The 13,333-nt window shown below is 46.9% G+C and overlaps 1 protein-coding gene across 1 annotated transcript in view; it reads right to left on the minus strand.

Annotated features, from left to right (window-relative positions):
- LOC129705367 (plectin-like) overlaps positions 1-13,333 on the minus strand; it is a 224,428-nt gene that overhangs the window by 169,350 nt on the left and 41,745 nt on the right. The window contains 2 exon segments of the mRNA XM_055648915.1: positions 1,389-1,530; positions 6,402-6,590. Of these exon segments, the coding sequence (XP_055504890.1) occupies positions 1,389-1,530; positions 6,402-6,590 (331 nt within the window).

Below are 13,333 nucleotides of genomic sequence, written 5' to 3' on the forward strand. Positions count from 1 at the left end.
TGAATGAGCAAAGATTTAATAGGAACCTGGGGGGCAGCTTTTCCATAAGGAGGGTGGAGGGTGTATGGAAATGAGCTGCCAAAGGAGGTCGTTGAGACATATTTCAACAACATTTGGAAGACATTTGGACAGGTACATGGATAGGTAAGGTTTAGAGGGATAGGGCCAAATGTGGGAAGCTGACCCTTCAGTCTAAAGAAGGGTCTCGACCCGAAACGTCACCCATTCCTTCTCGCCAGAGATGCTTCCTGTCCCACTGAGTTACTCCAGCATACTGTGTCTATCTTCGGTTTAAACCACCATCTGCAATTTCTTCCCACACAAAGTGAGACGAACATAGATGGGGTGTTTTGGTCGACATGGACAAGTTGGGCCGAAGGGGTTGTTTCTGTGCTGTATGTTCCTATATGACTCTAATTTGTTCTGGACCAACTACAGTGAAGATCCAGCCAAGAAACCACGCAAACACCTCTATGCCCTCAGGGGTCGAAGGAAGTTCAGCATGTCACCAACACTTATAAACTTTTACAAATGCACTGTATAAAGCATCCTATTGGGATGCATCACTGCTTGGTCCATCACACAGACTAGACTTTCGAACATCGAATACATTTACCCTTCAAGTTGCTTCGGGAAGGCAGCTAACATAATCAAGGACCACTCACACCCCGGTCAATCCCTCTTCTCCACTCTCCCGTCGAGCAGAAGGTACAAAGGTTTGAAAGTACACATCACCAGATTCAAGAACAGCTTCTTCCCTGCTGTTATCAAACTATTGAGCCGTTCTCTCATAAGCTCGGATGTTGTCCCAATCAGCCGATCTACCTCTTTATGGGCCTTGCACCTTCTTTATCTGCACTTTCACTATAACACTGTGACACTATATTCAGCACTCTAGTATTTACCTGTTGTACTTGTGTATGGCCTGATTGTATTCATATACACTATGATTTAACTGGATAACATGCAAACAAAGTTTCTCACAGTATCTCAGTAAATGTGACATTGATAAACTAAGACCAATTCCCATACACCCATGATATTGTATGCATGGTCCAACCTGCGATCTGTGTTAGATCCCAAACTTCCTATAATCTACAGGTCACCAAGGCAGACTAACTCCTGTTTCATAAACTGACAACAGTTGCCATCTATAGGCACCCTGGCTTTCCGATACTCTGGAACATCAGAGAGGTTCGGAACTCTTCCACTGGGAGGATGGCAGGGAGTCCTGGGGGTCCTAGCCTCAAGAGGGCTAAAGGTCACGGTGTGAGTGCTTGACCTCTGCAAACCCACACCACCCACTCAGCACCCATCCCCTCATTCACTCCCACACCCAGCACCCACCCCTCACACAGCCAGCCGCAGCGAGCACCCGCTGGTCCTACCTGCTATCCTGAGCACGGCCCGCTCGGGTGGCTCCATCACCCTGCCGCTCTCCACCGATCTCGGCCGGTTCCAGGGCAGTGTGTCTCCAGGCACCCGTTCCCGCCTCATGTACTGGTTCTGCTCCATCTTGGTGCTGCCGACCTGAAGACAGCACAACACATATTGCATCAAACTCTGATCAATAATACCAACCCTGATCAAAAACACAACCCAGATCTATAGACCCCACCCCCTAATTAATTACCCTGACCCATGATCAATAAACTGGCTCCATATGATCAATAACACCAACCCCAATCAATAAACCCGACTCCCAATCAATAAACCTAACCCAGATCAATAAATTTGACCCCAAATCAATAAACCAGACCCCTGTTCATTTCTCCTTCCCATTCCTACACACACCTTTCTGTCCTCGGTCTCCTCCATTGTCAGAGTGAGGCTAAATGCAAATTGGCGGAACTGCATCTTATATTTCATTTGGGCAGCTTACACCCCAGTGGTATGAATATTGATTTATCTCACTTCAGGTAGCCCCGGCATTCCCCCTCTCTCTATCCCTCCCCCACCCAAGTCGCACCAGCTTCTCATTATGGCCTGTTTCCTTTATCATCGTTATTTTTTGGCATATCTATCATTCACTGTTCTTTATCTCTCCACATCACCAAGTATATCTCTCATTTCCCTTATCCCTAACCAGTCTGAAGAACGGTCTCAACCCGAAACGTCACCCATTCCTTCTCTCCAGAGATGTTGCCTGTCCCGCTGAGTTACTCCAGCTTTTTGTGTCTATCCCCTGATCAATAAACCCAACCCCAGAACAATAAACCAGATCTCTGATTAATAAACCCAACCACAGATCAATAAACCAACCCCTGATCAATAACGCAATGCCCAGTCAATAAACTTCGCCCCAGATAATAAACCCGACCCTCAATCAATAAATACTGCACCAATCAATAAACCCAACCCCAGATCAATAACCCTGATCCCCGATCAATAACTTGGAAATGGTGAAGAAGAGATTCATCGGGATGTTACCTGGGCTTGAGTTTGAGAGGTTGGGTAGGTTAGAACTGTTTTCGTTGAAGCATAGGAGGGTGCGGGATGTCCATATTGAAGTGTACAAGTTCACGAGGGGCATGGATAAAGTGAACAATCACAGTTTTATTCCCTGGATAGCACATTCTAAAACGAGAGGCTTAAGGTGAGAGGGGAGAAATTTAAGATGGACCTCAGGGGTGACTTTTTCATTCAGAGGGAAGTCCATATCTAGAATGAACTGCCAGAGGAGATATAGAAATTATACAATTAAGACTTTCAAAATACATTTGGACAGCTATATGGATAGGAATGGTTTAGAGGGAAATGGGCCAAATGCAGGAAATAGTACTACCCCAATCTGCCAACTAGGTCGACATAAATTGCAATTCTTTAAACCTCTAGCAGGTCTCAGTCTTCCATGCTCCAGAGAAAACAATCCAAGTTTGTCCTACCCTTTCTTACAGCCAGTACGCTCTAATCCAGGCAGCATTCTGGTAAACCGGTATCCTCTGCAAAGCTTCAACATCCTTCCTGTAATGAGGCGACCAGAACTGCACACAATATTGCAAATGCAGCCTTACCATTTGTCCTATAAAACTGCATCATGACTTCCTGACTCTTTTTCTCAATGCCCCGACCAATGAAGGTAAGCATCCCACATGTTTGCTTACCACCCTATCAACCTGTGTTGGCACTTTCAAGGAGCAGTAGACTCCAAGATCCCTCCCGACGTCAATGTTCTCAGAATCCTGTTAGAAACATAGAAAAATAGGTGCAGGACCATTCGGCCCTCCAAGCCGTGGCTGATCATCTAAAATCAGTAAGAGCTAAATCTAACTCCCTCTTGAAAACATCCAATGAATTGGCCGTCACTACCTTCTGTGGCAAAGAATTCCACAGATTCACAACTCTCTGGGTGAAAAAGTTTTACCTCATCACAGTGCTAAATGGCTTACTTAAACTGTGACCCCTGGTTCTGGACACCCCCAACATCGGGAACATTTTTCCTGCATCCTGCCTGTCCAACCATTTAAGAATTGTATATGTTTCTATGAAATCGCCTGTCATCCTTCTAAATTCCAGTGAATACAAGCCCAGTCGACCCATTCAGAATCAAGACTATTTGGCTCCTCAGACCCATTCCACTGTTCAGCAGGATCACGTCTTACCTTCGACCTTGGCACCATTTTCCAGAATTAACCCCACATCTAGTACTGAGCCTCTACAGGTTTCAGGGCACAGAATTCCAAAAATTCATCACCATCTGAGTGAAAAATTGCCTGCACAACTCAGTCCTAAACGGCCCACAACTATTCCAAGATTGCTGCACCTAATTCAAAAAAGGTGGAACATGCGCTGCATAACTCCCTTGTTAAGCTATGTAAAGGAATGTTATGTTTCATTAAGGCTGCCTCTCACCCCTCTAATGTCTAGAGATCACAGGCATATCTACTCAATATCTCCTTGAACATCAGACCCACCACCCCTGGGCATAGTGAACCTCAGCTGCAAAAGACAACTGCTGGAGGAACTCAGCAAGTCCAGCAGCACTTATGGAGGCAGGGGCACTGTGGATGTTTCAGGTCGAGCCACCTTCAACCATAATTCCAACCAAACAACTGGAACGAGGAGTTAGCACACCTCTCTGCAACTGGATCCTCGATTTCCTGACCAATAGAACACAATCAGTGAGGATAGGAGAAAAACATCTTCCACGATAATTCTCAACGACGGTGCCCCACGTAGATGCGTTCTCAGTCCCCCATTATACTCCTTACACTCACAACTGTGCAGGCAAATTCTGCTCTAACTCCATTTACAAGTTTGCAGGTGACACCACCGTAGTGGGCGGATCTTGAACAATGAGAAGAAAGAGTGCAGGAAGTAGATAGAGAACGTGGTAATATGGTGTCAAGCCAACAACCTATCCCTCAATGTTAGCAAAAGGAGCTAGTTACTGTAATTACTTCAGGAAGCAAAGGGTTGTGGATGTGCCAGTCAGCATCAATGATGCTGAACTGGAAATGGTCAAGAGCTTCAGTCAGAAGAGATCATAGATAAGTTGAATAGTCACAGACCTTTTGCCTGAGAAGGTCAATCTAAAATTAGAGAACATACTGTAGCATTGACACAAGCGGAAAAGATTTGAAGGGGCCAAAGAGACATGTTTTTCACACAGAGGGTGGTGGGTATATGGAACAAGCTGCCAGAGGAAGTGGTTGGGGCAGATACGAGAACACCATTTTAAAGTTTGATGGGATATAAGGAAATGCAAATGCTCGTTTACAAAAGATAAACACAAAGTGCTGGAGTAACCCAGCAGTTCAGGCAGCATCTCTGGAGAACAAGAATAGTTGATATTTCGTGTCGGGGTTAAGGGTCGAAGGCAGGAGAATGGGGTTAAGAGAGAGTGATCAGCCATGATTGAATGGCGGAGTGGACTTGATGGGCCGAATAGCCTCATTCTGCTCCTGGAACCTATGAACTTCATTTAGCTTAATGTCATTCTCTTGTTTGATAAGGCTACTGTGAGGTTACCTGGGTATTTTTGCTCTATTTAAGGTGCTGCATAATGGAAGTCATTGTATTTATCGATTTATCTGTTTATGTATGTATCTGCTTATCCTTATATCAAAACTAAAAAATACTCTGATTTCCAAACTTAGAAAGAAAATGACCAAATCATTGGGTGTCAAAAGGGTAGAATAACATAGAAGAGGGTGGCTCAGTGGTACAGCATTCAATCCTGACAATGGGTGCGATCTGTACCGAGTCTGTAAATTCACACTGTGACCACGTGGGTTTTCTCCGGGTGCTCCGCTTTCCTCCCACATTCCAAAGATGCGCAGGTTTGTAGGTTAATTGACCTCTGTAAATTGGCCCACGTCTGCAGGATAGAACGAGTGTATGTGTGATCGCTGGTCGGCACGTACCCTGTGGGCCGGAGGGCCTGTTTCCACGCTGTATCTCTACACTAAATCACTAACGTTAGTGTCATCCACAAACTTACTAACCTTGCCACCTACATTCATATCTAAATCATTAATAACAAGCAACAGTGGACCCCGCATTGGCCCCTGTGGTACTTTACATGTTATAGGCCTGGAGTCTGAAAAACAACCCTCCACCACCACCCTCTGTCTCTTACCTTCAAGACAATTTTTTTTCTATTTGGCTAGCTCACCTGGACCTCATTTGAACTAACCTTCCAGACCAGCCGACCATGCGGTACCTTGTGAAATGCCTTGCTAACGTTCATGTAGACAACAGAGATCGCCCTGCCCTCATCACACCTCTTAGTCACCCAAAAAACTCAATTAAATTTGGAGCATCAGAGGTTGCGGGGAGACTTGATAGAATTATATAAAATGATGTGAGGCATAGATAGGGTAGACATTCAGAGCAATTTTAGCAGAGTGGAAATGACAAAGACTAGAGGGCATAGTTTTAAAGTGAGTTTTAAAATGTAAAGGAGATGTGCGTGGTGAGGTTTTTTACACATGGGGTAGTGGGTGTTCATGTTGTCTACATGAAAACATTGCCAGAGGTGGTGGTGGAAGCAGATACGACAGTGGTCTTTAAGAATCTTTTGGATAGGCACATGGATATGCTGGGAATGGAGGGGTATGGGTCACATGCAGCCTGGGGAAATGAGGCTAATTTGGCATCATGTTTGGCACAGACACAATGGGTCAAAGGGCCTGTTCCTACACTGTTCTATGTTCCTTTACAACTAAAAATTGGTGCCCTTTGATAATGCTGTCATTCATGTACTGTGATCAGACACCCATTCTATGCCACCTTAAATAATCCTAGTGATCTCTTATCCTTGATCATTCATTCCATTGTCCTCAGTCAGAGGGCTGGCATGGATATGGTGGGCCGATGGACCTGTGATTATGCAGTTGAGTATAAACCGCTCGTCGCTCACACAACCACAGAGAGAAGCAGACGGCCGGTGAACCCACCAGTTGAGCTGTGGGAGCCTGGCAGCAGGAAATCTTCCCGCTCTTCCTTTTCCTGCTTCTCTTGGGCTGATTACAGGCTCGGTCCGCTGCTGCTGCGTCACTCGCTATGTGAACCTTCGCGTCACTCGCTATGTGAACCTTCACCTCACTGACCACCTGCCTCTTGACTTCAGTCCGTTTGTTCCGCTTCTGAAAAACAGAAACAAGAGTCAACACTGGGAACACTGGATACAGAGTCACACCAAGAACACTGGATAGTCGACACTTTTTCTTTAATACAAAATTATTTTATTCAAAACAAACAAAAATACAGAGCACTAACATGATCAGGCTGCCTATATTGGCAGTTTACAACAAACAGTTATCAAATTTAAATGTCCCCAAGTTTATCAACAATACACTCGATCCCCGCAACTACCAGAGTTCACGGAAGACCTCCAGAGTCCCCATGGACACAGCGTGTTCCCTCTCCAGGGACATAGACGTACACCCGGAAGAGGGGCATGCAGCCGACTCTGGTGGGACCATCGACCACTGGATACAGAGGGAGAGTTTTTGCTTTTCAGTTTATTTTAATGTCATGTGTACCAAGGTTCAGTGCAAAGCTTTTGTTGCGTGCTAACCAGCCAGCGGAGGTCTGAAGAAGGGTTTTGGCCTGAAACGTTGCCTATTTCCTTCGCTCCATAAATGCTGCCTCACCCGCTGAGTTTCTTCAGCATTCTTGTCTACCAGTGGAAAGACAATACATGATTAGAATCGAGCCATTTAGGCAGACATGAATAGGTATGGCATAGAAAATGCCTGTCCTGATGTGGGCAATGGGACCAGTAAAGCTGGGACAAAATGTTGGCATGGACTTGGTGGGCCGAAGGGCCTGTTGTGCATTGTACCACACTCTGCCTTGATGTGGCTACTGAAAGAGTGGATGTACCAAAATAATCAGATTCTGGAGATGTGCCAGAGGATTGGAACACTGCCAATGGGATGCTTCTATTGCTTCCTTCGGAAGCTCAGGCCAGATAGATACTACCCACAGAGAGAGTTGGCCCTGAGGTTCTTAAATGCCTCCCCTCTCATCTTAATCCTATGCCCTTTAGCTGTAGAATCTTCTAACCCGACAAAAAGAATACGAGCATTCACTTCATCCATGCCCTTCATGATCTTCAACACCTCAATAAAGTCTCCCCTAAGCCTCCTACGCGCCAAATAAATAAGTCGCAGCAAATCCAACCTCCGGCTGTAACACAAGCCCGCAAGCCCAGGTGACATATTTGTGAATCTCTTCGGCACCCTTTCCAACTTAATGACATGGCATCATGCGACCATATTCTAAGTTTGGTCTCACCTGTGACTTGTACAGGTGCATCATGATGTTTCAACTTTTGTGCTCAATACCCTTCCCAAAGAAAGCAAGTGTGCCAAACATCTTTTTACTATGTTGTCCACTTGTCCCACCACTTTAAGGGAACCAAGCACCTGTACTCCTAGATATTTCCATTCTGCATACTCTCCGGGTCCCTACCATTTATTATTCAAGTCCTGCCCTGCTTTGACAATACAAAATGGAGCATCTCACACTTGTCAGAGTTAAATTCCATTTGCATTCCTTAGCCTATTTTCCCACTGATCTAAATCTTGTTGTAAACTTAGATAATTTTCCTGAGGAGCGCCAGAGGGGCCATAAAATGCCTTGGCAAGTATAATTAGAAAATCCCAAGGCAATTTATAAATACATTAAAAACAAGAGGGTAAAGGAAGATAGAAATCAAGGTGTCAGGGGTTAAGGGGAGAAGGCAGGAGATTAAAAGGGAAAGATAGATCAGCCATGATTGAATGGGGGCGTAAAGTTGATGGGCTGAATGGCCTAATTCTGCTCCTATCACTTCAGAACATATGAAGGATTAAACAAGGAATTTATGCTTAAAAGGATATAGGCAAGGGGGAAAGGGGGAAAGGGGGAGGGGAGAAGAAGGGGAGGAGTTCCCTGTAGGTAATTGGAGAATTCAATATTCCTACCATTGGGTTGTAAGTTATCCAAGTAGAATATAAGATGCTGCTCCACCAGTTTGTGTGTGACCTCTCTCTGGCAATGGAGGAGGCCCAGGACAGAGAGGACAGAGAGGTCAGTATCAGAATTGGAAAGGGTAGTTAAAATGGTTATCAGCGAGGAGATCCAATAGGCCTTAGAAACATAGAAAATAGGTGCAAGAGTAGGCCATTCGGCCCTTCGAGCCAGCACCGCCATTCAATATGATCATGGCTATATCACCAAAATCAGTACCCCGTTCCTGCTTTCTCCACATATCCCTTGATTCCCTTTGCCCTAAGAGCTAAATCTAACTCTCTCTTAAACACGTCCAGTGAATTGGCCAGCACTGCCTTCTGTGGCAGAGAATTCCACAGATTCACAACTCTCTGGGTGAAAATGATTTTCCTCATCTCAGTCCTAAATGGCCTATCACTTATTCTTAAACTGTGACCCCTGGTTCTGGACTCCCCCAACATTGGGAACATGTTTCCCGCATCTACCCTGTCCAATCCTCTAAGAATTTTACATGTTTTTTTCAGATTCCATCTCATCCTTCTAAATTCCAGCGAATACGCCCAGTCAACCCATTCTTTCATCATACGTCCCGGGAATTAACCTGTTAAACCTACGCTGCATTCCCTTAATAGCATTAATGTCCATCCTCAAATTAGGAGACCAAAATTGCACACAATACCCCAGGTGCGGTCTCATCAGGGCCCAGTACAACTGCAGTAGGACCTACTTGCTCCTATATGCAAATCCTCTCGCAATGAAGGCCAAATTGGCTTCCTTCACTGCCTGCTGTGCCTGCATGCTTACTTTCAGAGACTGATGTACAAGGACACCCAGGTCTTGTTGCAACTCCCCTTTTCCTAATCTGACGCCTTGGCAGACCGATCGCAAGTGATCGGCGATACTGATATTTCAAGGAATGCATATATCAAGAAGGTGGTGTTGGGGCTCTTGAAAAGATATTCATGTGGATAAATCACCAGGGCGATGGGATATATCCCAGGTTATTGACAGGCAAGAGAGGAGATTGCCCTGACGATACCCTGACGAAAAATGGTACATTCTCTCCAGCCACAGGCGACATTCCAGAGGGCTGAGTAGCCAATGTTGTTTTTCTGTTTAAAAACGGATGTACCGATAATCCAGGAAATGATACACCAGTGATCTTTACAATAGTGGCAGGGAAATTATTGGAGAGGATTCTTAGGGATAGGATATACTCACACCTGGAAAAGCATAAACTGATCAGTGATAGTCAGCATGGCTTGGTTCAGCAGAAGCTTTGGAGAGAGTGCAGAAGAGGTTCGTCAGGATGCTGCCTTTATTAGGTAGCATTCACAATAAGGAGAGGTTGGACAAACAAATTGTTTTGTCCAAAATGTCAGAGGCTGAGAGAAGACCTGATAGAAAGTATATGAAAATATTAAAGTAGATAGACAGAAGACAGATAGACAGAACTTTTCTCCCAGGGAGGAATGTTAAAGTCTAGTGGGCAGAGCTTAAAGGTGAAAGGGGCAGAGTTTAAAGGAGATGTAAGAGGTAAGTTTTGTTTTTACACACAGCCTGGTGGATGCCTGGAACATGCTGGTAGGGGTGGAGGTGCAGGCAGCAGCTTTTAAATGAGCACATGGTTATGCAAAGAATGCAGGAGATATGGATCACATGCAGGCAAAGGAGATTAGTTAGGCTTGGTGTGTAGGAGGGAACTGCAGATGCTGGTTTAATCCAAAGATAGACACAAAAAGCTGGAGTAACTCAGCGGGACTGGCAGCATCTCTGGAGAGAAGGAATATGTTATGTTTCGATCCGAGATGCTGCCTGTCCCGCCGAGTTACTCCAGCTTTTTGTGTCTATCTTTAGTTAGGCTTGGGCTGATTATGTGCAGGTAGATACGAGATGTTCGTGGCAGCATGTTCGGCAAAGAAGCTGTAGACCGAAGAATCTGTTCTTGTGTTGTACTGTTCTATAAAAGACACAAGTGTCTATAACAGACACCAAGTGCTGAAGTAATGCAGCGGGCCAGGCAGCATCTTGAGAGAAAATGACTAGATTATTATTCGGGGCATGGCCCTTCTTCAGATTGATTGTGTTAGGGGGGTGGTGATGAAAGAAAACTGGAAGAGAAGTGAGGGGAGGACAAATCCCAACTAGTGACAGGTGAATAAAGGTAGATGTGTGTGTGGATTGGCAGATGGTTGGACAAAGGCCAGAGATAAAAGGACAGAAGGTAGAAAATAAAGGTAGAAGAAATGTAAATTGTGACGCCTGAAGGGATATAGGTGGAAGGAGATGGAGGAAAGTGGAAGAGTAGAAATGGATTCACATCCAGGTGGAGCTCAGGGAAGGGAGGAGGAAGGAGGAGGAAAGACGGGAGAAGGGGGGGGGGTGAAGGGGAGAGGTTGGCTGTAGGTAGTTACCTAAAATTGGAGAGTTCCATGCAGAATACAAGATGCCGTTCCACCAGTTTGCGTGAGGGCTCTCTCTGACAAATAAAGGAAGCCCAGGACAGAGAGGTCGGTATTGGAATGGGAAGGGGAGGTTAAAATGTTTGATAACCAGGAGATCCAGTAGGCCTTGGCAGACCGAGCGCAAGTGTTTGGTAACATGGTCTATGAGAGGGGGTTGCTCAGTGTTTTCTCTACAGGGACCAGGGTCCACAGGTGGTACGTTGCCATTGCTCCACCCCGGAGTCAGACTGGAGAGGCCGAGCCAGGAGCCGGAGCCAACCTCCATCACTTCCACTCTCCTCGATCACTCCCTCCTTCCTCACGCCCACCTTCCCCATTCACTCCCACCCTCCTCGCTCACTCTCTATTCACTCCCTTCCACCTTGCTCCATCTTTTGCTCCTTATTCGCCCCCTCCCTCCCTCCTCACTCTTCTCCCTCTCCTCTATCTTCACCTCCCTCCACTGCAGCCCTTCCTTCTCACTGCCCTTCACTCATCCCTCCCTCCAACACTGCCTACCTCACTCCCCCATTCCTCAGTCAATCCCTACTCACTTCCTCCCTTCCACCCTCCCCCTCAATCATTCCTTACTCCTCCTTCCCTCCCTCCCTGCATCCTGCCTCACTCAATACCTCATTGATCCCTTCCTCCTCACTCCATCCATTCCTCCCTCCTTATCCATTCATTCATCTCTCACTCCGTCAGACATCCCTCACTCAAACATTCATTTCTCATGCACTCCATTGTCCCTCCCTCACTCATTCGTCCCCATCATGACACAAGTGATAGGAGCAGAATTAGGCCATTAAGCCCATCAAGTCACTCCACCATTGAATAATGGCTGATCTGTCCATCTCTTCTAACCCCATCCTCCTGCCTTCTCCCCATAACCTGTGACACCCGTACTAATCAAAAATCTATCTATCTCCTCCTGAAAATATCCATTGACTTGGCATCCCCTCCCTTCTGTGGCAAAGAATTCCACAGATTCACCACCCTTTGACTAAAGAAATTCCTCCTCATCTCCTTCCTATAGGAACGTCCTTTAATTCGGAGGCTATGACCTCTACTTCTGGACTCTCCCACTAATGGAAACATCCTGTCCACATCCAATCCAAGCCTTTCACTATTCTGTATGTTTCAATGAGGTCCCCGCTCATTCTTCTAAACTCCAGCGAGTACAGGCCCAGTGCCGTCATTCCTGGGATCATTCTCGTAAACCTCCTCTGGACCCTCTCCACAGCCAGCACGTCCTTCCTCAGATATGGTGCCCAAAATTGCTCACAATATTCCCTCCCGCACCACTCGCTCCTTAACTCCATCATTCATCCCTCTCACCTCATCCCTCCCTCACTCCATCATCATTCGCTCACTCCCTCCCTCCTTGATCACTCCCACCCTCCCCGCACTGTCTATTCACTCCATTTCTACTCTCTTCCTCCTTGCTTCATCTCTTGCTCCTTTTTGGCTCCCTCCCGCCTCACTCTTCTCTCCCTCCTCGCTCCCTCACTCCTTCCCTCCACACTGCAGCTCTTCCTCCCCTTTGCCCTCAACTCATCCCTCCATAACTGCCTCCTACCTCACTCCCACATTCCTCTCAATCCCTCCTGACTTCCTTCCACCTCCCTTCCACCCTCCCCACTCCATCATTCCTCACTCCCCTTCTTCATTAATCTCATTCCATACCTTCCTCCTTACTCCACCCATTCCTCTCTCCTAATCCATCCCTTCCTCTTTATTCATCTCCCACTCCATCATTCATCCCTCCCTCAATCATTCATCTCTCCTTCATCATTCATCCCTCACTCCTTAATTATTCATCCCTCCCTCACTCACCCCTCTCATTCACTCCATCATTCATCCCTCCCTCACTAACCCCACTCTCATTCACTCCATCATTCATCCCTCCCTCACTCACCCCTCTCATTCACTCCATCATTCATCCCTCCCTCACTCACCCCTCTCCTTCACTCCATCATTCATCCCTCCCTCACTCACCCCTCTCATTCACTCCATCATTCATCCCTCCCTCACTAACCCCACTCTCCTTCACTCCATCATTCATCCCTCCCTCACTCACCCCTCTCATTCACTCCATCATTCATCCCTCTCTCTCTCCCTCACCCCATCCATCCTTCCCTCCCGTCAGTGCATCACCTGTCACCGCTGCCACTCCCCCTGCCTTGCGCAAACCCAGTGTCCATTACCCCCGCACCCAGGGGTGGGCCCGCTGTGTTCTCCCCCGCACCCACGGGTGGGCCCAGTGTCCATTACCCCCGCACCCAGGGGTGGGCCCGCTGTGCTCTCCCCCGCACCCACGGATGCCCCACCGCTCGCTGCACTGAAACGCCGGACAGCAGCGGCCGCGCGAGAGGGGACTGATTGGCGGCGGTTGGTGACGGCGGGAAAGAGGGGGCGCGAGGGGGGAGCGCGAGGGGAAGGAG

The sequence above is a fragment of the Leucoraja erinacea genome, chromosome 2, assembly GCF_028641065.1.
Source record: "Leucoraja erinacea ecotype New England chromosome 2, Leri_hhj_1, whole genome shotgun sequence".
In the NCBI taxonomy this organism is placed as follows: Eukaryota; Metazoa; Chordata; class Chondrichthyes; order Rajiformes; family Rajidae; genus Leucoraja; species Leucoraja erinaceus.